At 41.6% G+C, this 26363-nt stretch overlaps 1 protein-coding gene across 2 annotated transcripts in view; it reads left to right on the forward strand.

The window, feature by feature from the left end:
• pam (peptidylglycine alpha-amidating monooxygenase) overlaps window positions 1-26363 on the forward strand; it is a 127490-nt gene that overhangs the window by 6302 nt on the left and 94825 nt on the right. For both annotated transcript variants that reach the window (XM_027276804.1, XM_027276805.1), the window contains exons 2-8: window positions 11360-11496; window positions 11581-11677; window positions 12311-12434; window positions 16035-16092; window positions 16903-16990; window positions 21955-22046; window positions 22430-22513. In XM_027276804.1, the coding sequence (XP_027132605.1) occupies window positions 11583-11677; window positions 12311-12434; window positions 16035-16092; window positions 16903-16990; window positions 21955-22046; window positions 22430-22513 (541 nt within the window). In that variant the 5' untranslated portion in view covers window positions 11360-11496; window positions 11581-11582. The remainder of the gene's footprint in view (window positions 1-11359; window positions 11497-11580; window positions 11678-12310; window positions 12435-16034; window positions 16093-16902; window positions 16991-21954; window positions 22047-22429; window positions 22514-26363) is intronic.

Below are 26363 nucleotides of genomic sequence, written 5' to 3' on the forward strand. Positions count from 1 at the left end.
CCTTTCTTAATGCTTAACATGCCCTAATGTTAACTGTTAGCCCATCAGCCGCTAACATGCTAATGCTAAACATGCTAATGTTAACTGTTAGCCCACATCAGCGCTAACATGCTAATGCTAAAATGCTACTGCTAACATTGCTAATGCTAACATTGCTAATGTTAACTGTTTAGCCCATCAGCGCTAACATGCTAATGTTAACATTGCTAATGCTAACATGCAATTGGCTAACATGCTAAATGTAACATGCAATGTTAACATGCCAATGACTAACGTTAGCACATCAGCGCTAACATGCTTGCTAACCTGGCTAATGCTAACATGCTAATGTTAAACATGCATCATGTTAACGTCTAGCCATAATGCGTACCATGCTAATGTTAAAATGCTAATGCTAACATGCTAATGTAACTGCTAGTCCATCATTGTTAACATGCTAATGCTAACCTGTTAACTGCTAGCTAAAAAGCTAATGTTAATTGCTAGCACGTAAGCGCTAGCTGCTCCTGTGTCTAATAAACATGTTAAAATGACTGTTTGAGGTTTGCTTTTGAATACAGACCCAGCCACAGCCCACTCGTCACTCTCAAAATTTCTTTTCTAGTACTGAATTTGCTGAGCCGTGTCAGTATAATGCCTGGGGACGACGGGGCAGAGTCAGGCACACTCAAAATTTCTTTAGAAATTTTTCTAGTTCCTCTTCGTTTCTTCCGTTGTTTTTTTCGGTTCGCTTCTCCCCCAGCAGAGAGTTTTTGTCGCCCTACACACAAACGGGTATCAAAACGGCGGCTCCGGCCAAGGGACGGCGGGGATATCGATGGCTATGTCTTTTCTAAGGTTTCGGCAAACGGTTTTGCCAAAAATCCAGAAAAACGAAGCCAAAAAATGAATGGGTGTTTTTGCGAAACTTCAGAAGCTCCAGTGAGGTGATGTCATTGCTAGAGTGGAGAGGGGAGGAAAACATTCAGTGAAAAATTAAAACGGATATTCACTACCGTGGCCTCAAATGCCCCACTCCAGACACGATTTCATACATAGAAAGTAGCAAATTTTGTTGTACACTCCTTCGCTCCAAAGTGTCAGACATATAGTTTGGCTCCTGATGGCTAATTGATCGACTACTCCCGCCAACAGCCTCATAGTCCCCAATGTTAAAAAGGACGCAAATTTTCTGGGAAGGCAGAAGTCGTAACGTTCTCTCTCTTGCTCTGAGGGGCACATTCTTCATTTATCGACACAAAACGAATATGTAAACGATCAGGAAGGTCTCACGTGCCTCAGGTTTAAGCCGGTTAATGATTTGGAATTACGGTTTGGCCCAAAAGTCCTTCCTTTTCGAGAGGAGTTCTCACATTTTTTTCTCAGTCTCTAACTGACATTTACATGGTGCAGATCAGCTGCTCTGATTAGGTCCGGTTGCTTGGCAACTCAGCCTGTGAAGGAGAAGAGGGGGGAGGGGCCACCAGAAGCCGGCCGGAGCGGCGACGCGCCATTTTAGTATCTTGGCATTAATTTGAACTGTCTGTCTAAAATGGCAGACAGAGACAGCAGAGCAGCTAGCTCGTTAGCTAATGTAATTACCATTAGCCACTAGGAATAATACATGCTAATATTAACATGGTTAATTGCCAACCTGGTAATGTTAATTGCTAGTAGTGCATCAGCGTTAACATGCAATGCTAACATGCTACTGCTAACATGCTAATGCTAACATGCTAATGCTAACATGCTAATGCTAACATGCTAATGTTAACTGTTAGCATCAGGTTAACATCATAATGTTAACATGTTAATGTATCATGCTAATGTTAACTTGTTAGCGCAATCACCGTTAAAATGTAATGCTTAAAACATGTGACAGTTAACTGGTTAATGTAACATCATAATGTAACATGGTAATGCCAACATGTTATGTTAACATGCTTAAATGCTTAACATGCCAATGTACTAAACATGATAATGTTAACCTGCTATAGTTAACATGCCAATGTAACCTTGTTAGCACCTTCAGCGCTTTAACATGCTAATGCTAACATGCTAATGCTAACATGCTAAATGTTAATGTTAGCCCATCATCCCGCTCTGCTAACCTGCTATTTACATGTACTGCTAACATGCTAAGCTAACATGCTACAATGTTAACTGTTAATGCTAAACATGCTAATGTTAACTGCTAGGTGCCTCAGCGCTAAACATGCTAATGCATTAAAAATGCCAATGGTAAACTGTGTTAGCACATCCGCGATAACACTGTTAATGCTAACATTGCTAATGCTAACATGCTAATTTTAACATGCTAATGTTAACTGTTGCACATCAGGCTAACATGCTAATGTAAAATGCTAATGTTAACATGCTAATGCCTAACATGCTAATGCTAAATGCTAGTCCATCATTGTTAACATGCTAATGCTAACATGTTAACTGTAGCAAAACTGCTAATGTTAATTGCTAGACGTAAGCCGCTAGCTGCTCCTGTGTCTAAATAAACATGTTTAACATGACTGTTTGAGGTGTGCTTTTTGAATACAGACCCCCAGGCAACAGCCCACTCGTCACTCTCAAAATTTCTTTTCTGTACTGAATTTGCTGAGCAGTGTCAGAAATGCTGGGGACGACGGGCCAGAGTCAGGCACACTCAAAATTTCTTTAGAAAATTTTTCTAGTTCCCCTCTTCCGTTTTTCGTGTTTTTTCGGTTCGCTTCCCTCCCAGAGTTTTTGTCGCACATACCACAAACGGGTATCAAAACGACCGGCTCGGGCCGTGACTCGATGGCTATGTCTTTTCTAGAGTTTCGGCAAAACGGTTTTGCCAAAAATCCAGAAAAACGAAGCCAAAAAATGAAATGGGTGTGTATTGCGAGAACTTTCCAGAGCTACAGTGAGTGATGTCATCGCTAGAGTGGAGCGGGGAGAGAACAATCAGTGAAAAAAATATAAACGGATTTCACTACCGTGGCCTCAAATGCCCCACTACAGACACGATTTCTAATGAAACGTAGCCAAAATTTGTTGTATGATCACCACATTCGCCTGCCAAAAGCTGTCAGACATCTAGTTTTGGCTCCTGATGGGCTAATTGATCAACTACTCCCGCCAACAGCCTCATAGCCAATGTTAAAAAAGGAGGCGAAATTTTCTGGCGAAAGCAGAAGTAACGTTTCTCTCTCTTCTCATGAGGGCACATTTCTTCATTTTCGACCACCAAACGAATATGTAAACACGATCAGGAAGGTCTCATCGTGCCTCAGTTAAGCCGGTGGTTTCAATGATTGGAATTACGGTTTGGCCAAAAGTCCTTTCCTTTTCGAGAGGAGTTCTCAGCATTTTCTCTCAGTCTCTAACTTACATTCTAAAGGTGCAGATCAGCTGCTGCTGATTAGGTCCTGGTTGCTTGGCAACCTCAGCTGCGTGAGGAGAAGCGGGAGGGGAAGGGGCCACCAGAAGCCGAGCGGCAGCCATTTTAGTAGTTCTTGGCACTTAATTTGAAACTTGTCTGTTCTAAAATGGCAGCAAGAGACAGCAGAGCAGCTAGCTCTTAAACATTGCTAATGATTTTACCATTAGCCAATGCTAACTGTTCGCACATCGTGCTAACATGCTAAATGCCTAACTGCTAGCCCATCAGTGTTAACATGTTAATGTTAACATGGGTAATGCTAACATGCTACTGTTAACATGCTTAATGCTAATAAAATGATAATGTTAACATGTGTAATGCTAACATGCTTATGTTAACTGTTAGCCTATAAGCACACATCGCTAACAGTTAATGTTGCCCATCAGCACTAACATTCTCTGCTAAAATGCGAAGGAACATGCGAATGGACATCAAATGCTCAATGCTAGTTAAACATGTAATGCTAACCTGCACATGTTACCTGCAAATAACCAATGTTAACATGCTATGTAACATGTATAAACATGCTAATGCAACTGGTATGCCCATCAGGCCGTTCAACAATGCTTTTAATGCTAACATGCTAATGCTAAAATGCTATTTAAACTGTTACTGCTAACATCTAATGTTAACGCTAGTGATTCAGCGCTAAACATGCTCATCGTAACTGCCAATGCTCACTGCTAGGCCATCAGCGTAACATGCTAATGGTACATGCTTAATGCTTAACTGTTAATGTTAACTGTTGCCTATCAGCCACATCAGCGCTAACACTCACAATGTTTACCATGCTAATGTTAACTTAGCCCATTCAGCGCTCAAATGCTAATGCTATAAAAGCGGGAATACTTAACATGCTCTAATTTAACATGCTAATGTAACATGCTAATGTTAACTGCTAGCCCATCATGCGTTAAAACATGTTAATGTTTAAAATGCTTAATGCTAACAGTTAATGCTAACATGTTAATGTATTAAATGCTAATGTTAACATGTTAATGCTAACATTACGCTGACTGATGGCTAGCCGTTAACCATTAGCATGTTAGCATTAGCATGTTCAGCGTTAGCATGTAGCCCTTGCATGTTAGCATTAGCATTAGCGTGTGATGCTAAACAGTTAACATTAGCATGTTAGCATTAGCATGTTACATTAGCAGTTAGACGCTGATGTGCTACCATTACATTAGCATTGGCATGTTACATTAGCATGTTAACGCTGATGGGCTACAGTTAACATACATGTTAGCCTTGTCATGTTAGCCTTAGCATGTTGATTAGCATGTTGTTAGCAGTTAGCATGTTAGCTTAGCTGTTGCATTAGCATGTTCGCTTTGACACTAGCAATTAACATTACCACTGTTGGCATCATTACCATGTTAATATTAGCATGTATTTAATTCTAGTGGCTAATGGTAATTATCATTAGCATGTTAACGAGCTAGCTGCTCTGCTGTCTCTGTCTGCATTTTGACAGACAAGTTCAAATTAAGTGCAGAACTACTAAAATGGCTGCGCTCGGCTTCTGGTGGCCCCTCCCCCTCTTCTCCTTCACGCAGGCTGAGGTTGCCAAGAACCAGGACCTAATCGCAGCAGCTGATCTGCACCTGTTAGAATGTCAGTTAGAGACTGAGAGAAAAGCTGAGAACTCCTCTCGAAAAGGAAGGACTTTTGGCCAAACCGTAATTCCAAACATTGAACGGCCTTAACCTGAGGCACGATGAGACCTTCCTGATCGTTTTACATATTCGTTTTGTGTCGATAATGAAGAAATGTGCCCTCAGGGCAAGAGAGAGAAACGTTACTTCTGCCTTTCTCCAGAAAATTTCGCTCCTTTTTAACATTGGGGTATGAGGCGTTGGCGGAGTAGTCGATCATCAGCCTTCAGGAGCCAAAACTATATAGTGACAGCTTTCACAGTTTCACTGCGCTCACTCGAATTTTCCTACATTTAGGATAATCATTCTGTCTGGGCATTGAGGCCAGGAGTGAATCCGTTTTATTTTTTCACTGATTTTTCTCTCCCCTCTCCCTCTAGCGATGACATCACCCACTCTGGTCTGGAAAGTTCTCGCATACACACCCATTCATTTTTTGGCTTCGTTTTTCTGGATTTTGGCAAAACCGTTTGCCGAAAATCTTAGAAAAGACTAGCCCATCATGTCCCGGCCGAGCCGGTTCGTGATCCGTTTTGGTATGTGCGACAAAAACTCTGGGAGGAGAGCGAACCGAAAAAGGGCGAAAATATACTAAGTTAATAATAAGAATAAGCGCGGGGATAATAAGGTGCGCTTTGCACGCACAATCAATAAGCGCGGTGGTAACATTATAGTGTGCGCTTCAGGCACACTCAATGCGGGGATACATATAGTGTGGTTTCATCCACTCATCAGCCGAGATAATAAAGAGTGTGCTCCTTCAGGCACACTCATAATAAGCCGAGATAATAAAGAGTGTGCGTCCTTCAGGCACACTCAATAAGCCGAGAGGTTTTAAAAGAGTGTGCTCAGGCACCCTCCATAATAATAGCCGAGGGTTTGAAAGAGTGTGCCAGCACACCAATATAATAGAATAAGCCCGAGAGGTTTTAAAGAGTGTGCTCAGGCACACTCACTAATAATAAGCCCGAGAGGTTTTAAAGAGTGTGCTCTTCAGGCACACTCAACTAGAAAAATTTCTAAAGAAATTTTGAGTGTGCCTGACTCTGGCCCCGTCGTCCCCATATATTACTGACACTGCTCAGCAAATTCAGTACTAGAAAAGAAATTTTGAGGCTGACGACTGGGCTGTTGCCGGGGTCTGTATTCAAAAAGCACAACTCAAAGTCATTTTTAACATGTTTATTTGACACAGGAGCAGCTAGTGCTTACATGCTAGCAATTAGCATTAGCAGGTTTAGCTAGCAGTTAGCATTAGCATTTGCATTTAGCATTAGCATGTTACGATTGCTGACTCGCATTAACATTAGCATGTTAACATTAGCATGTTACCATTAGCATTTTAACGTTGATGGGATAGCAGTTAGCATTAGCATTTTAACATTAGCATGTTAACATTAGCATATTAGCATTAACATGTTAGCGCTGATGCGCTAGCAGTTAACATTGCATGTTAACATTAGCATGTTAACTAGCATTTTAGCATTCCATGTTAGCACTTAGCAGTTAGCTGCCATTTTGACAGACAAGTTCAAATTAAGTGCAAAGAACTACTAAAATGGCTGCCGCTCGCTCTGGTGGGCCCTCCCCGCTCTTCCTTCAAGCAGCCTGAGGTTGCCAAGCAACCGGACCAACTGTAATCGGAGGGAGCAGTTTGAACCTGTAGAATGTCAGTTAGAGACTGAGAGAAATGCTGAGACTCCTCTCGAAAAGGAAGGACTTCTGGCCCAAACCGTAATTCCAATTTGAAACGGCTTAACCTGAGGCACGCTGAGACCTTCCTGATCGTTTTACTATTCATTTTGTGTGATAATGAAGAAATGTGCCCTCCGGAGCAAGAGAGAGAAACGTTACTTCTGCCTTCTCCAGAAATTTCCCCTCTTTTTAACATCGGAGTCTATGAGGCTGTTGGCGGGAGTAGTCGATCAAGGGGCGCGTACGGAGCCAAAACTATATGTCGGACAGCTTTAGCAGGCGAATGTGAGCAAAGACGACAAAATTTTCCTACGTTCTATGCATAAATCGGTGTCGTAGTGGGGCATTTGAGGCCACGGTAGTCGAATACGTTTTTTTTTTCACTGATTTTTCTCCCTGCTCCTCACTCTAGCTGATGATGTCATCCACTCTAGCACAAACATTCCGCCCCATACACACCCATTATAAACCACGAAATTTAACTAAAACCTGCAACTTTGAGCCTTGATAGTTAAAAACGGTAAAAGCTGTCGAGAGTGTAGTGAATCCCTGAAGATAAGGGAGCATACCTACGTTTTAAAGTTGAAACGAAGTCTCTCGGTGAAAGTATGCCAGAGCAGTTCACTGTTGAAAATGTCTGTTGAAATGTATTTTTTTTCGGGCCTCCCCATTCATTCCCTATGGGAAATTTTTCGCAATAAATTCGCAATAAATTCGCGAAACTCATAGCCATCGATTCCCGGCCGAGCCGGTCGTTTTGATACCCGTTTTGTGTATGTGCGACAAAAAACTCTGGGGGAGAGCGAACCGAAAAAAACACGGAAGAAACGGAAGACGAATAATAAGAATAAGCCCGGAGATAATAGAGTGTGCTCCTTCAGGCACACTCAATAATAATAATAAGCCCGAGAGGTTTTAGTAAAGAGTGTGCTTCTTTCAGGCACACTCAATAAGCGCGGTGGATAACATATAGTGTGCGCTTTGCACGCACACTCAATAAGCGCGGTGGATAACATATAGTGTGCGCCTTGCACGCACACTCAATAAGCGCGGTGGATAACATATAGTGTGCGCTTTCAGGCACACTCAATAAGCCCGAGAGGTTTTAAAGAGTGTGCTCTTTCAGGCACACTCAATAATAATAAGCACGGTGGATAACATATAGTGTGCGCCTTGCACGCACACTCAATAAGCGCGGCGGATAACATATAGTGTGCGCTTTCAGGCACACTCAATAAGCCCGAGAGGTTTTAAAGAGTGTGCTCTTTCAGGCACACTCAATAAGAATAAGCGTGGTGGATAACAAACAGTGTGCGCCTTACACGCACACTCAATAATAAGAAGAAACAAGCGCGGTGGATAACATATAGTATGAGGGGCCGTCAGGGACATTATTCAGAAATACCTCTCACACACACTACTGAAATATTACGCTCTTACACACACTAGTGAAAACACTCTTACACCACACTAGTGAAACGCTCTTAACACACTAGTGAAAAGCTCTCACACAACTACTGAAATATTACGCTCTTACACCCTAGTAAAGGCTCTCACACACACTACTGAAATGCTCTCACACACACTACTGAAATGCTCTCACACAACTACTGAAATGCTCTCACCACACTACTGAAATGTCTCCACACACACTACTGAAACGCTCTCACACACACTACTGAAACGCTCTCCACACACACTACTGAAAGCTCTCACACACACTACTGAAATGTTTCACACACACTACTGACGCTCTCACACACACTATTGAGATTTCAGTATAACGGAAGGCATTTCAGTGTAACTGAAGGCATTTCACTTAAACCGGAAGGCGCAATGTGCGCAGCGCAACCCCAGCTGTTGGCCCGGTTGTCCTGGTTGTCCATGTCCCGAGCTCTGCTGAGCTTGGTACGCGGCACGGAGCTCCTGACCGGGCCAACAGCTGGGTGTTGCGCCGCGCCATTGCGGGCGCGGCCGCGAGACGGGAAAAGCGCCGTAAGCCGGCTCTCCACGGTGTCGGCACTCAAGGGGGCGTGGCACTGTTGCCTGCTCGCTGTTGCATTAGATAATGTTCGAATTGTCTCCGCTGATGACAAAATGTTGTTGAGTAGCGCGGCAGCTTCTGTAAGTCCACTGGAAAGCTCCTCCTGGCACGACATCTGCAAGCCAACGATGCTGCGCTCCCTCTTACGACCCGCCTTCCGGTTTAAGTGAAATGCCTTCCGGTTTAAGTGAAATGCCTTCCGGTTACACTGAAATGCCTTCCGGTTATACTGAAATCTCAGTAGTGTGTGTGAGAGCGTCTCAGTAGTGTGTGTGTGAGAGCGTTTCAGTAGTGTGTGTGAGAGCATTTCAGTAGTGTGTGTGAGAGCATTTCAGTAGTGTGTGTGTGAGAGCATTTCAGTAGTGTGTGTGTGTGTGTGAGAGCATTTCAGTAGTGTGTGTGAGAGCATTTCAGTAGTGTGTGTGAGAGCCTTTCACTAGTGTGTGTGAGAGCCTTTCACTAGTGTGTGTAAGAGCGTAATATTTCAGTAGTGTGTGTGAGAGGTATTTCTGAATAATGTCCCTGACGGCCCCTCATAATATAGTGTGCGCCTTGCACGCACACTCAATAATAAGCGCAGTGGATAACATATAGTGTGCGCCTTGCACGCACACTCAATAATAAGTGCGGTGGATAACAGTGTGCGCCTTGCACGCACACTCAATAAGAAGAAGCCCGAGAGGTTTTAAAGAGTGTGCTCTTTCAGGCACACTCAACTAGAATTGCACAATACCCATGGTATACACGGTACCCCGTGGTGCCAAATCATAATGGTTCCTACTATACTAGAAATTCTACACGACGGTACTACCGCCTCTGGTCTCCTCCCGGCTTCTCACTGCATGCTACTCCTTTGTAAACAAACCAACATGGAACTGCAACCGAACTACACAGCTTTGTGAATGATTGGCTGTTAGCCTGTTACAGGTGACATCCGGGGATATGATAGGTTGTTTTCGCATGCTGGGTGCGCCCGTCTGTTAGCTGATTGGCTGTTTGTGTGTTTCTGCCGGCAAGAGCAGCATGAAAACCGCTCCGCTTTGATATAAATTCGCTTCAAAACAAACAACAAGCTAAAGTTCTGTCTCGCCCAGACGCGTGCACGGCTTAGAGTCACAAACACGAGACAACACACTCACCATGGCAGAAGCACCGGGCCCGAGCGGCGAGTCTGCCGTGTCGTCGTCGTCAATGGCTCCACTAATTTTGCTAAAAAAAAAAACAAACTTGTTGTTTCAAACTTGTTTCATTCTAATTCTTACTTAACCAGTATTATGTTTATCATGCACCAAACTGAATTATAAGTAATTAATAAGTATTAAGAACTTGTACAAATACATGGCAGTTTATAAAAATAAAAAAATAAGAATTCGTGGATTGTGGCTGCTGCTGTGGTCCTGCATGACGTCCACTGCATATATTATCACTGTCATTATTGCTGCCATATCAGTCCATTACTGTGCCATTACAGTTTATAGTTAGTTGTGATGATTTGCTGCTGCTGTACATCTGTGTCTCTCTATCACAGGTTCCACTTCTACTGTAATCATTTTATCATTCATTGTAATTCATTGTCATTTTATCATTCATTGTACAATATGTTTGTGTTGATTTGTTCTGTACACGTGACATCCATTGCACGTCTGTCCGTCCTGGGAGAGGGATCCCTCCTCTGTGGCTCGTTCTGAGGTTTCTTCCACATTTTTCCCTGTTAAAAGGGTTTTTTCCTCACTCGAACCGAGGGTCTAAGGACAGAGGGTGTCACTCCCTGTACAGATTGTGAAGCCCTCTGAGGCAAATGTACTTTATGACTTTGGGCTATACAAATAAAATTTGATTTGATTTAATAATAAAAAAATGCAGCAGTATCTCGATAATACCAGGAACCGTGATACTTTGTCTGGTATAGTATCGTGGTTACTCATTTTGGTATCGTGACAACTCTAGTGCTAAGTAGTTAATTTGTTAATCCATAATTTAGCCAGCTGACTTGAAAAAAAAATTATTGGCAAAGTTATTTCATGGATGTCACATATCAGGAACTATTGAGGGCTAATGAGGATTACTCTTCATAACTTTTGTTACTTTCTACATCGTAGATGAACTCTGAAGATCTGTTTCTAAATGTGTTCATGTTTAGATTCTTCAGAGTAGACATCTTTTTCTTTGATGACAGCTCTGCACACTCTTCATTCTCTCAGTGAGCCTTATGAGGTCGTCACCTTGAATGTTTGTGATTAAAGAAAAACATTGAATAAAAAGGTGTTTCCAAAGGTGTGTGTGTGTGTGTGTGTGTGTGTGTGTGTGTGTGTGTGTGTGTGTGTGTGTGTGTGTGTGTGTGTGTGTGTGTGTGTGTGTGTGTGTGTGTGTGTGTGTGTAGGTGTACATGTAACCATGAAATGTTCCATCTTCCACTGTAATTTTATTCTTCGTACTTTTGGGAGAGCTTTTGTTTCCAGAGATATTCAAGTTGGACTTAGACTAAATGTTGTATTGTCTATTGTAAGTAGACCGATAAATGCATTGACTGGTTTCATGTTTTCATGTCTGTGCTTTTTTCAGATAATTGGTTCGGAGTTGTCTTACCCTCTGAGAGGACCCAAGCATACATTGCAATGCTAAAGGAGTGAGGTCCAACAGGGATACTACCTTGGCTACTTTATATTTTTTTACTCATCAAAGCTGAGCAAGAGAAATAGGTGTGACATGCACTCTCTCGTGCAGATTACCCACCTAGTCTTTTCCTACAGAATGGTGCTGACACCCTTTTTTCACATCTGCAGGCATGATAGGAGTCCCTGTGGTCTGTGTGCTGGTGCTAGCATTCATGTGTCACAGCCACAGCCTGGAAATGCAAAACCCTATTTACAGATTCAAAAGGTAAGAAATATAGGCTCTAGGATGTCAAATGTATTTTTGGAACATTTCATTTGTTAATGTGTTTACAGCTCTATTTTCCTTCTATTCGGTTCTCCAACCTAGACATTATGTTTATAGTGAGATTAGTACTATAGTGAGAATATCATTAATTAGCCCTGTATCTGATTCAAATATACAGCGTATCTATTAATGAGGATTAGGCTTTGTGTATAGCTTCTATTTTCTAAATCTCAGTGTTTTCCACAGGTTGACTATTTACTTGTGGTGGTGTGTGATGACGTGATGGAAAGATAAGATAGACCTTATTGATCCCACACTATGGAAATTCACTTGTTATAGCCTTATACAGTAAACATGGCAAATAAGAAAAATATGTATTTATAACACAAAATACTAAAATACAAAATACTATCAAAAACTACGAAAAAACATTCAATGAGAAGGCCTGTCAATACACACACACACACACACACACACACACAGTGAGGTCTTTTAGTTGTCTGAGGATAAGTAGCAGTTAACCACCACTTCTCAGGGGGAGAAATGTTTGTGGTTGGCTGTTTCTTCCAGCAGCATTTCAGAGTGAATGACTAGAAATAAGTAAACCATACTGTCTCTTTGTTCTTCCCGAAGGTCTCAGGAAAATGTCTTGTCAGATACCAGCAACTGTATGTCTAGGATCAAGCAACAGCGGGTCTTAACAAAAACCGACAATTTCTCTGTTGATATTCGAATGCCTGGTGTTGTCCCAACTGGGGTGAGTCTGTTTTTCTTAAACATTCTACTGAATGAAGGTTATACTCATCATTAGAGCTCTCACATTGTTTTGTCTTGGCTCTTTATTAGTGTGTATACTTCAGCATGATGTAGGACAATTTGACGCCATGCCATGAACACACTGTTCAATGAATCCAAAAACAGCTTAACACTTTAACATTGTGACTGTCTTTAGATTGTATTGACCTGAAGTCGATCTGCTTCATTCTAAAATTGAGGGCATGGCTGCATGTTACTCCTGTTTTTTAAACAAAACTGATCACTCCATTTCTCCTCTGTGTACCAAGTGCAACTTAAAAGGGGGACGTATTTCCATTACTTTTGGGAATGTAAACTGATTTCCAGATTTTGGACACTTATTTCAAAGGTAGTCAGTGGAATATTTAAAATAAAAATTAAGAAAGGCCGTGGAGTTTTCCTTCTAGGACTTCCCTCTAGGGACTTGCATCTCACTGCATCACATTATAAGCTCTTTAAAAAACTCCTTCTAGTTGCTCGAAAATGCATACTGCAAAACTGGATAAAAACTCTTCCACCTTGTGTCACCCTCTGGTACAAGGAGATCTTTAATATCCTCCCTCATGAAAGGTTACAAGCTGTTGTGAAGGGTAAGGACGAGTTATTTTTAAAAGTTTGGACACCCTTTCTATATTATATGCCTGCAGATCTGAAAAATCTGCTATTGATAGGCAGACAGTTTTCTGAATAGAATAAGGCCTCCCCTTGTAACCCTCAAATTGAGGGACATAGAGTGTAATAGGCTGCTGATGACTGATTACCCTTAACTCATGATTGCATATCGCAGACTGGAAACAAACTAGAACATTTTTTTTCTTTATATTATTATTATTATTGTTATTGTTATTATTGTTATTTTATTCATTCATTCATCATTATATCATTATTATTATTGTCTTGGTCATTTGGTCATGGACTAATTCCATGTGTATAGCATATGCTGTCTGACGGGTCAGGGTGGGAGGTCTTGTTTCTGTATTTTGCATTGTCTCTGTGTTTAAAAGCAACAAAATTTGTTTAAAAAATAAAAATTGAGGGTTTGTTTTCAGGTTAAGAAGATGGTACGAAGACGGGATGATGATCATTACTTGACCACTCGTTACGGGGGGGGGGGGTCTCCATGATGTAGCCCATATCCTAGTTGTTCTTGATGTTATCCATCGATGTAATGGTGACCATGTTCCGCTTCATAGTCTCTGTGATGGCTTCCATGTTGCGATTCAAAACTGTGATGTTATCCATATTCCGGTTCATGGCCTCATCCCGACAGCTCTGCTCAGTGCTTCAAACATTACTGCCAGCTTTATGGGGCTTTGCACGGCTGTCAGCGTTTTCTGCATACCTCGATGAACCAGTGCAATGCACGATCCAATCAGCAAAACACTTGTCATCAACAATCCAAATACGTAGATATCTACAACGTCCTCCACAGAAAGAGCCGCCAGACACACGACCCGCCACTTCTCCCAGGCGTCCATCGAGTAACCAGCTGCAAACGTTCCGGCAGGACATACAGATTCCCCGGGCTTCTCGTTGAGAAGTTGCTGTCAATTGCGTTTAGAGACCAGTTGATCAAATCCATGATGCTTGATTAAGTTGGAGAGCAGTACAAAGAGAGTCTCTTTCAAAAGTATAGGACAAAAGACTACACAGAGACAGAGGAGCAGAGCAGGCAAGGCCAAGGGGAGGAGAGGAAGAAAAAATGCGACCACCTTCGTTGAGAGCCAAAAGAGATGTACATATGTTATGTTATGTGAAGCTCAAAATGCAAGTTATCTTGCTGCTGCTTCACCATTCACTTAGCTCCACCAACTAGGGCTGCTCGATTATGGAAAAAAATCAATATCACGATTATTTTGGTCAATATTGAAATGACGATTATTCATTCATTATTCATTTATTCAGCATTTCTCTCTCTCTCTAAAACACTTTGTTATTGATTCTTTATGCAAAATATTCAAATTGAAAATAAATTTTGGCTACAAATATGTACTTTACAGCTGCTTTGCAATGTATAAAGCATTAAATCAATAAAATAAATATACTTTATGGAACATTAAATAAGGCATAGAAAAACAGAAATTTATCCAAAACAAACTATGGATCCAGCTGCTCTGCAAATTCTCTATATTTATAGAACAAAATAAATATAATAAGCATAAGCATCAATAAGCATCTTCTTGAAACCCTCACCCTGGACTGTATTAATGGGTTGCATATCTTTAGTTAAGAAATATCCAATGGCAGCTGTTAGGCCCAGTTTACACATACACAGGTATTTTTAAAAATCTTAAAATTCTTTTACACACAAACGGTGAATTCGTCTCTGAAAACGAATCGAGTTTTAGGCAGCTGATGCGCCAAAAGTGCGACCAATGTTTACCTTTTGCTATGACGATGATCATGGAAGCAGCCGCCCATAGGCTTGCCATAGTTATGATGGCGCTCGATGGCGTATTTATGCGGGTTGATGTAAACGAAAACTTTTTTGAAAACGATGCTATGTGCACGATGTTATTTTGGAAAACGGAAGGAGGGAAATGTTCATTTCTCAACATACCCGGCTATGTGTAAACGTAGCCTAATGTCTTGTGCCTCTCAGAACTTGTTGGATAAGGAGTCGCATTAAACAATGTGTCTGTGATCGATGACTGAGTTTGCGTTGACATCTTGTTGGTTGTGGCACTGGCTTTGTCTTTTTGTTTCTGTATTAATTCGTTGTGAGTGACTTTGTGCTTTTGTTTGAGATGGTTGAATAAATTTGTAGTGTTACCAAGAGGAGCAGCTATTACCTTGTAGCAAATCTTGCACATTATGTGCTGGTGCTTCTCGTCGGATTCTTCTCATTCGCTTTCAATCTCACTCACTGTTTTTAACACCAAACGACACGCCTCCTCACTCTTCAGCTGCGTGAGAGAGTATGGGCCATCCTGTTAGTCAGTGGGGCCACGTGAAATGGAATGTATTGCGCATGCGCGTCTCTCAGAACTTGTGTTAGGAAAAGTGGAAAATAAATTGTTTAAACTCCTTTTGAGATCGTTTGACCACAAAATCGAAATCGTGATCAAAATTCGATTAATTGCACAGTCCTACCACTAACACAAATAGTTCTGTAACTAGGCCTCGACTGTACTGTTGCCAAGCAACACTTCGAGATTTTTCTGAACAGTGCCATGTTAGCTTTGATCTATAAGTCTATGTTCCCACTGCCCAGTTAACATTAATATTTTTGAGACGTAGCCAAGCCTGAATGCAGTTCCAAGCCCATACTGTTATGTTACAGTGTTAGCTTGTTTTTATTCTTATCTAATTTGTCTGCGTCGACTGATGTCATATGAAAACCTGGAGGTATGCAGTGAAATTTCCAGGCTTCTTTCCATCCCTTCATCCTCTTCTGACAATTCATAGTTCAAATGAAATGTCATTTATGGAGAAATGTTTATATTTGAGCTTTGTTACAATTTAAAGTTGACCATTAATGACACCAGTGATGTACGCATGGAACGATTCCCATCAAATGACTTGCACAGAACTAACATTGTTGTGTTCTCTAACGTTTCAGTCGGACACTTACCTGTGCATGGCCTTTCCTGTGCCAACCAATCGAGATACATATATTGGTAAGTGTATCTTCTTTAAAACAGAGGATGTAGAATTGGTACATTGGTAGCTACAATAGACTAGTACTTTTGGGGGAAATAATGGGGGTTAACTGTATACTGTTGGGTTAGGGTTAGTTAGGTACGTTTTTCAGCACCTGTCCTACAAAAATAAAAATTATATCACTAGATTCAGCTCATTTAGGACATTCCTGCTATTATTTTATTTTACAAATTATTTAACTTTTTTTTTCTACAAATATTTTACCATTTAAATACATTGTACAACTTTCAAATCTTTCTACAAACCTTCTACACTTTAAACTACTACTTCTACATACTTTCTACTACAGACTTCATTAAAACTACAAATTGTACACAAGACCTTGTACTATTAAACTTATATTCAACTTTTAAAAATCTTTTACCAGTTTTGAACTATTGCCACTTAAATTTGATGAAGTTTTTACTCGATTTCTGAGTTTATAATGGGCCTGTATTGCTTCGGCTAGAGTGAATGACATCATCACTCACTCACTCACTCTCACACTTCAGTAGTTTTTGCTCGTTGTGTGTTGCTTGTTTACTTTTTCGTATATATTGTGTAGATTATTAAAGATCCTTCTGTCTGTTTTTGTTGTTTGTATCCTTTCTACTTTACTTCTGTAGTGCATATCACACTTTGCTGCGTACATTTCCCCACTGTGGCATAAACAAAGTATAATCTAATCCAATCCAGTAGAAATGGAAATTGTCAGAGTGAATTGAGTGTTCATACCTGAAGTGTGTTGAAATATTCCGTGTTTTAACCACAGTGCTTATTCTCCACAGTGGACTTCATACCTCACGCCAGTATGGAAACAGTTCACCACATGCTGCTGTTTGGCTGCCAGACACCTGTCTCTACTAGAAGTTACTGGTAAGATAGAACTCCAGGTCACATTTCAGTGTTTACAGTGTCTTTAAAGTAAGCCACATAAAAGCTTGAACTCTAATCATCATATAATCATTTAGTTTTTTGATTGAAAGTATTGTAAATGAGTAATCATCTGTATTCATGGTGTATCAGGAATAATTGATGTTAAATATTTATTTGACCTAATAATACAACACAGGCTATGATGTGTTTGTGTATGTATAGTATGTATTTTGTATATATGAGTTTGGGCTCAGAGAATTCTGCATTGTTTCTGGATATTGTTGACATCTGTCTTTCTCTTTGCATGCGTTCCTGAAACATTGTTCTCGACTACAATAAGAAACCACAGCCACTCCATGGCATTCCTGCAACCTAAATCTAAACTACAGGTGTAGTTTGCAGCGACTCATAATACTTTTTATTTAAGTGCTTTTCTAAGTACTAAGTAAGACACTTTGCAGGGTAAAACAGCTGAATCTGTCACCCCAGGTTTAGCGCTTGGTCCTGTATGGTGGAGTCATAAGGTTGGTATCAGATGAGCAGAGGCTGTGGGACATAGTGTGGCGGTGGAGCAGGTCTGTTAGATAGAAGAGGGCTTGGTTGTGGAGGGCTTTGTGTGTGAGAAGGAGGATTTTAAACCAGTGGAGGTTCTGGTTGATGGTGATGATGTGGTCACAGGTATGAGTGTGAGTGAGTAAGCAAACAGCAGAGTTCTGGATGTATTGGAGTTGATTTAAGGATTTTTCAGCACAGCCACATAGACATTTTCTTTAGATGTAATAACTCTGGTATTAATTTCCATTTTTTCATGTTTTAATTCAGTTTAGGTTGAAAATTATTTTTCATTACATAAACAGTCTGCTGGCTTGTCCGGCTAAGCAGGTTCTTCGTCAGTATGTAAGTCTGGGCACTCACACCACTTAGCAGAACAGCACATTTCTTTTCAGAATCTCCCAGTGTTCCTCCCATGTGTGTGACCTGCTATCTAAAGAAGCTAACTGAACTAATGTAGCAGCCACAATTGCTGCATAGCTCTATTGTGGACTGTTAGCCTAGCTTCACTTTACTTACTATACTACTATAGCTGCCGCTGGGCTTCTGCCTGCCTGCTCTAATCAGCAGAGCAGTAACTGCACCTGTTGTCAGTCGAATGTCATTTGGAAATGCTGACAGAGACAATGCTGAGACCACCCCTTGAAGAGGAGGGATCTCTGGCCAAACCGTATTTCAATTTCATCATTGAACCGGCTTAACTTGGAGCATGCTGAGCCCTTCCTGAACGTCTACATATTTGTTTTGTGTCAATAAGTGAAGAAATGTCCCGCCTTTTTAACATGGCAATCTATGAGGCTGTGAAAGGGTGTTGATGCCGCATCTTTGTGTCTCCCGCCAAAACGTTATATCTGACAGTTTTAGCAGGCGCATGTGAGTGAGATGACAAATTTTCCTACGTTTCTATGTATAAATCGTGTCTGTAGTGGGGCATTTGAGGCCACGGTAGTCTAATACGTTTTATTTTTTTCACAGATTTTTCTCTCTGCTCCTCACTCTAGCTGATGATGTCATCCACTGTAGCACAAACATTCCGCCACATACACACCCATTATAGACCCAGAAATTTGACTAAAAACCTGCTCAACTTTAAGCCTTGATAGTTTAAAAACGGTAAAAGCTGTCGATGAGTGTAGTAAATCCCTGAAGAGAAGGCAAGTGTACCTACGTTTTAAAGTTTAAATGAAGTCTCTCAGAGAAAGTATGCCAGAGCAGTTCATTGAAAATGTCTGTTGAAATGTATTTTTTTTCGGGCTTTCCCATTCATTCTCTATGTGAAATTTTTTTGCCTACGGCACTCATCACTAATATGAAGGAACACGCAGAAGAACAATAGTTGACGAGTGACGAGTCGTAGGCACTCGTCAACTACCAATAATAATCATTATTTATTTATATATATATGGATGGATGGATGGATGGATCGATCGATGGATAGATCGATGGATGTTGACCCGAGCGACGTCTGAGCCGGTATGACTCAGTCAGTTCATGTGTTTACTCATCAACCACTGTACTATCCAGCTGAACTAGAGATCGATCGATCGATCTCTAGTTCAGCTGGATAGTAAACACATGAACAATATATACGAAACACATGAACTCTAGTTCAGCTGGATAGTAAACACATGAACTGACTGAGTCATACCGGCTCAGACGTCGCTCGGGTCAACAAGGTCTGCGTCAGTTGCTAGGGGACCAGGGCAAACTGATGAGAAATGGGCTACTGGAACAAAACACCGATGGACTAAGGCAGAAGATACGGAGTTGCTGGAATGCTACTATACAAGCAATCACAGAGAGAGGGGATACATGCAGCGAATGTGGGACCATTGCATACCAACAGCCTCAACACGAGCTGCTGACCTGAGAAGGAAGCTTATGATCCAACTGGAACCCTGGAGCCCCCGACGAATACCGAAGCTAAGTTGCCAAGTACCTTCAGAAGATGTGAATGCTGCTCTGAAGACAATCTCCACAAGAACCATCACTGAGACCAACAAGCTGATACATAGTACAGCAACAGTAATCATGGAGATGCTTGGATACAAGGTGGGCTCGGGACATAACAAACAGTACCCGCAATGGAAGAGACAATTAGAGATAAAGAGAAAAAGATAAAGGCAGCACGGAGAGAAGTGAGCCAGCTAGCTGGACTGCAGACAAGAAACATGGTAAATAAAGGGGCACCCAGGAAGTACAACTCACTCCTCCATACCAGAGGCACTCAAAACTGCCAAACAGTGACTAACAGCTCTGGCCAGCCGGTTAAAGAGATACACCAAGGAGGGAGAGGCCAGGAGAATAAACAAGCTGTTCTCCACTGAACCAGCTAAGGTGTACTCTCAGTGGCAGGGAAACAACAACCGGTCAGACCCACCAAGAGCTGAGGTGGAAAAATACTGGAAAGACATATGGGAAAGAGAGGCATCACACAACACCAATGCCCAAGGGTTAGTGGACCTAAGAGATGACCACAGCAACCTCCCAGAACAAGAACCAGTAACCATCTAAATGGCAGACATCCAAGAAAGAGTGTCAAAGATGAAGAGCTGGACAGCACCAGGCCCCGACATTATCCATACGGAAGTCAACCACAGCCAAATACCTCCAGAGAGTAAGAGAGTAAGGCAGGTCCTGAAAAGTCAGTTGAATGGTAAGAACAAGGTCCAAGCCATCAACATGTACACACTACCAGTCATCAGATACCCCACTGGTATCATAATCTGGCCAAAGGAGGAGATAGAAGCCACAGATATCAAGACTAGAAAGCTCCTCACCATGCATGGAGGGTTCCACCCCAAGTCCAGCACCCTGAGGCTATACACTAAGTGGAAAGAGGGAGGCTGAGGGCTAGTGAGCAACAAGGCCACGGTCCAGGATGAAACATCGAAAATACGAGAATACATCAGAGAGATGGCCCCGAAGGATGAACTGCTAAGTGAATGTCTCAGGCAGCAGAACCCTGATGAGGGTGCAGAGGAGGAGGAACGGACAACCTGGAGGGACAAACCCCTATATGGCATGTGCCCCCGTCAGATAGAGGAAGTAGCCCAAAATGCAGAAGTGCAAAGAAGCCCCTGAGACAGTCCAGCACATAGTAGCAGGGTGTAAGATGCTAGCTGGATCAGCGTACATGGAGAGGCACAACCAAGTGACTGGGATAGTATACAGGAACATCTGCAACCAGTATGGAATAGAAGTACCCAAATCCCAATGGACCATACCACAGAAGGTGGCTGAGAACAACAGGGCCAAGGATCTGTGGGACTTCAGCTTCCAGACTGACAAACAGGTCCTGGCTAACCAACCGGACATAGTGGTGGTGGACAAAGAGCAGAAGAGGGTAGTGGTGATAGATGTGGCGATCCCAGCTGACGCCAACATCAAGAAGAAGGAACATGAGAAACTTGAGAAGTACCAAGGGTTGAAAGAGCAGCTGGAACAGATGTGGAACGTCAAGGATAGCGTGGTCCCCGTGGTAGTGGGTGCACTTGGGGCAGTAACCCCCAAACTGGGAGAGTGGCTCCAGCAAATCCTAGGAACAACATCTGAAGCCTCAGTCCAGAAGAGTGCAGTCCTAGAAACATCGAAAATACTGCGCAGAACCCTCAAACTCCCAGGCCTCTGGTAGAGGACCCAAGCTTGAGGATGACACGGATACCACCCCCCACCGGGGTGAGATGGAGATTTTTATTTATTTATTTATTTTTTTTAAATAAAAATCTGTATAGCTGACATACTGGATATCTTGTTCAAGTTTTTTGACTCATGCTAGGCTTTTATTCCACTTGTTATTATGTTAATAATATATAAAATGCAACTTGTTTTTATATTGACTGGTTCAGATTTATTACCAGCTCTCCAGTTCTCCACAGCTCTATGCAGCACTGTAGCAGGCAGCTGTTTTCAGTAAAAAAAATCTTATAAACCATCAAACAGCATCACCGCCAAAAACAGTTAGTGACTACATGAGGAATGTAGTGCAGCATTTAGCAGATAAAGAAACAAATGAGTGAAAAGCAGAGTGAACTGCATACTGAACTTACATTCATCAGTTGGACACAAACGTGACTCCAAATGAATGACAATGCTTTCTGTCTGCAGAGTGTGTAAACATGTTCACCATAACAACTTCATCTATTGTATCAAGCCACTCTATCTTTCTGCTACCTGACAAACCAGTTTGGTGGTTGAAGTGTTTAACTATGACCAGTAAAGTCAGCACTAACTGAGCCTTTCTGCATTTACAATGACCTGCATGACTGAGAAGTATTATTTATTTATTCCATGAGTTCACCAGGCCTTTTTGTTATGGAAGTACCTACAGTAGTTCTTTCAACCCAAACACTACACAAATGACTGCAGTGTAAACAGCTGTTCAATGTTTTGATTTTGTCATTTCTCTCAAGGGACTGTGGCAGTGTGCAAGGCACGTGTGAGGACGAAGCTTCCATTATGTATGCCTGGGCTCGGAATGCACCACCTACTAAATTACCCAAGGGTATGTCTCTCAAAGGGTTGACAATTACTTCAGTCATTTTCATTTACCTATTGACCTTAGGCTATTTCACTCTCATTTGTCATTTGTTTGTGTTTGAGATCTCCTCTCCAGTACACTGTAGAGAAATTCATTGACTTGTCGTGCTTACTTTGTTGAAAGGTAGCATGTGTTTTTGGAAATTGTGTCCCTGTTGCTTTGTATAATCCACACACCTTATAGTTTTCAAAGGGACTATTTCTTGAGTAAAAAGTAGTTCCACTGTAACTGTGAAGTGAATAAAGACTATGAATGATCAGGAATGTATTGTATGTACAATTAAACATCTTTCTATTTTCTGTCTATCTCCATGTGGTTTCATGTCTTCCTCTTACCTCTGTTGACAGACGTTGGTTTTAAAGTTGGAAGAAACTCAGGGATGTCCTACTTTGTGCTGCAGATCCATTATGGAGAAATCAGTGCTTTCAGAGGTGAGTCCTAATGGTTAGTACTGACATTTATGGATGAGTGGTTACTAGCACATCATATAGAGGAGGACAACGAGAAGAGTAACAACAGAAAGGGTAGTTAAGAGCTTGCCACTGAACTGCCACGGCAACTGCTGCTGCTATGGGCATCTGTTTTATTCTTATAAAACAGTCATCAGTGTTGTATTAGACTCGCAGGAAGTAGCATTTTCATCATGTGATTTCTGCATTCATTTACAAGGTTTTCTTAATCTCTCAACATCTGCCTCAACCACTGCCTCTGTGTGGTGCAGCTGCCACTGACCTGCAAGGGCAGATTCTGCCGTTATTGGCATCTGTGAGTGATAACAGCGGCAAGTTAACTGGAGTTTGGTATGGGTGCCATTCTGAAGCAAACTGTTGCTGAAAAGGAAATGCAGTGCTACTGCTACAGCTACAATAGAGGAGAAAGGGTTCGCTCAATTTGTGGCAGCGGCACTAAGATCTAACAAGACAAGTACAGAGATGAGTCCTTTGTCTGATGCCATTAGGAGGTCATTTGTAACTTTGACTAATGCGGTCTCTGTGCTATGATGCACTCTAAATCCTGACTGAAAATCCTCAAATAGACTATTGTTATGGAGAAAGTCACACAACTGATTGGCTACAGCTTTCTTAAGTATCTTGGAGAGAAAGGGAAGGTTTGATATTGGTCTGTAGTTGGCTAAAACCTCTAGATCTAGAGTGGTATTTTTAAGAAGAGGTTTAATTTCATCTACTTTAAAAGACTGTGGTACATGTCCCAAAAATAAAGACAGATTAATCATATCCAATAAAGAAGTGCTAACTGGAGGTAAATCGTCCCTGAGCAGCCTTGTTAGCCTTGAATAGTGGTATTCACCACTAGCAGATCAAAGTTTGTGATAGATCTCTAGTTTTTTTAGACAAGTTGTGGAATACAAATCCTTAAAACCTTTTGTTGTGTATGGACACTGTCTAAGTTTGAATTAATTGAATTTCTACTGAGTTTCAGCATTGCACCTGTTTCCATGGAGAAAATTGAATTGATTGATCCGATTATTTCTCCCTCAAAGAAAGGCTGTCTTTTTATATCAGAAGTGTGTTGGACAGACATTACTGGACAACTACTGGATGAATTGCCGCGATGATATCGCTGCCCAGAGGATGGATCTCGTCACACTGACCTTGCTTGAGTGCAGATGCTTCACTCTTTTGCTCTCCGCTTTACTCTGCTTTACTGTTTTTCTATTATTGCAATCCTTTCCTTTTGCAAACAATTTTTTTGGAAAGCGGATCCTGGATACCTATATCACTGGGAGTTTAGTTACCGAAGACTGCCACTTTTATTTTAATCCGTTTTATTTCGTGAGTGTGGCCTATCAGCAGCACAAGCCTCCACTATCGTGACTGGGACTGAGGAGCTCAGCTAACAAAAGCTAATTAGCAGCAAGATGCCTCCCTTTTTTACAGATGATTACCACAAACTGCTCCAGAAGATAGCAGTAATGGAAACTAAAATTCATCGGCTCAAAGTGAATGTGGAGGTAAATGGGCAATATGGGAATGAAACCACTCTGCCAATGTCCCAAAATAGTGAGAAAAAGCAGTCTAACAGAAAGCTAATTAGCACCACAAAGACGCAGCAGGAGCCAGGTGTAAATGCCACTAAATCAACAACTCCTTTCTGGAACTCTCTTGGTGCAAAGCCCAGGCATCACAAATTTCATCCCTCAGATATGGGAAGACGGTTAACAGGCAGAACCCAGCACCCGGAGACTCATGATGACACTGAGTGGCCTGCGCTGCCATCAAACAGGAATTCGTCTTCAACCCCGCTACCAAGGAGAAAACAACCATGGACTGGAAGTACAACAAAAACAAAGAGCAAATTTCCCCAAGACACAGGGATTCTTCTAGAGAAAAGATTTGCTCCACTTTCCCAAAATCCTGACTCCCCAAAAGAAAGCTCATCTTCCAGCACAAGAGAAAGGTATGAGGCTAAATTATATGCTAAGAGGCTGCAGAAAGAGCTAACGACTGGGCCTGAAACTCTGATAGTGGGTGACGGAGCTGTGGGTGAGATAAATCGCTTTTGCAGCAAGAAAAACACCAAAGTACTCTGTTTTACCAAAGATATGGTGTCTGATATGTCAAAGAAGATCCTGAAGATTGCTACTGAGCATCCAACAGTTAAATCACTCAACATACACACAGGAGCACTTGATGTTGTGAAGCAACAATCGGAGGTATTAAAATGGGACTTTGTTGATCTGATGAAGAGAATCCAATGTCTAAATACTGAGGTGTTTTTCAGTGGACCTCTACCAACAGTTTGGCGAGGAGATTAGAGATTCCAAAACAATCCAAAACAACAGATAAGGCAGCGCTCTGGTGAGGTCGCTGAGATTAGGACTGAACAGGGAGGACAGCAGACCCAGAAAGAACCGGCAACATCATTATTCTCACCCCAACAAGTGGAGTCTCCCCCAGCCCCAACAGGAGACACCCAACCTCCAGTCCCCACCCAGCCCCCAACTCTCTCTATTCAGTCTGGACGACTCCCCACTTCTGGATTCCACCGACAGGATGAACTCAATATGGGAATCCAAGTAACACCACATCAAAATCCCCTATTTTCTCCCCTTAAGCTACCACATCGTCCAGCCCCACCGATTCCACCTCGGAAACAACCCTCGACTAAAAGTCACCGAGCCCCCCAACCTCCTTTGAATCATCATATCTGTGAGTCTGACTAATATGTGCCAGGTCCAGGCTGCAATACTGATATATAAATAATCTTCACCAGGAAAAGTCAGGGCCCTATGGAGTTCAGATACCCTTCTCAATCCCTGTGATGACAGGTAACAGAAAAGTGGTTAAACTGATGAGAAATAAAAAGGGTTCATTTAAATCTGCCAATCTATTGAGTATAGCATGTCAACCATGAAACTTACCATTGTCTTCTATTATCCCCACACGGATAGCCCTACTCAATATCAGATCACTAGCCAACAAATCACTGATAGTAAATGACATGATTATGACCTATAATCTAGACTTTTTACTTCTTAGTGAAACATGGCTGACTTAATGTAGCTGTGTTACCATTCCTAATGAGGCAACACCAACAAATTACAGTTTTATGAGTAAGTGTCGAAGTGGCGGGGGTGTTGCTGTCATTTTTAATTCACTATTTCAGTGCAAGAACATTACATTTGGTGATTTTAGTTCTTTTGAATATCTCTGTTTTTTAATGAAGGGTGATCCAAAAGTCCTTTTTCTAATAATTTATAGACACCAATGTAAAATTCATTGATGAGTTTGTGTGATGCTGATGTCAGTTATCTGCACTGACTACAACTTTTTTATCGTAACGGGGGATTTTAACATTCACATAGACAACAACATGGATACTAATGCTAAAGACTTCTGTTCTCTACTTGACACCTTCGGCCATGTCCAACACGTGAAAGACACACACACTCTGGGACACACTCTAGATCTGGTTATCTCTAAAGGTGTTGACATTTCTTCTGTTGTTGTTAAGGACTTGGCTCTTTCTGATCATTTCTGTGTGTTCTTTGACTTATAGATAATTACCAAACATTCAGATAACCTCTGTGTCTGTTAGGAAAGGTACAATATGAGAATACTAGTGTTAAGTTTATGGGGCTATAGCGATGTCACTACTTGTGAGCGCAGAGAGACAGTTGATGAACTTCTGGATAATTTCAACTGGAAAATCTCAAATGTCATGGATGCTGTCTACGACCTTGAGTAGACAGAGATTACCATGGAGGAACACTATGACGGTAAAGGCATTGAAAACAGAATTCAGGAAAGGCAGAGCGTT

The sequence above is a fragment of the Larimichthys crocea genome, unplaced genomic scaffold, assembly GCF_000972845.2.
Source record: "Larimichthys crocea isolate SSNF unplaced genomic scaffold, L_crocea_2.0 scaffold604, whole genome shotgun sequence".
NCBI classification, from domain to species: domain Eukaryota; kingdom Metazoa; phylum Chordata; class Actinopteri; family Sciaenidae; genus Larimichthys; species Larimichthys crocea.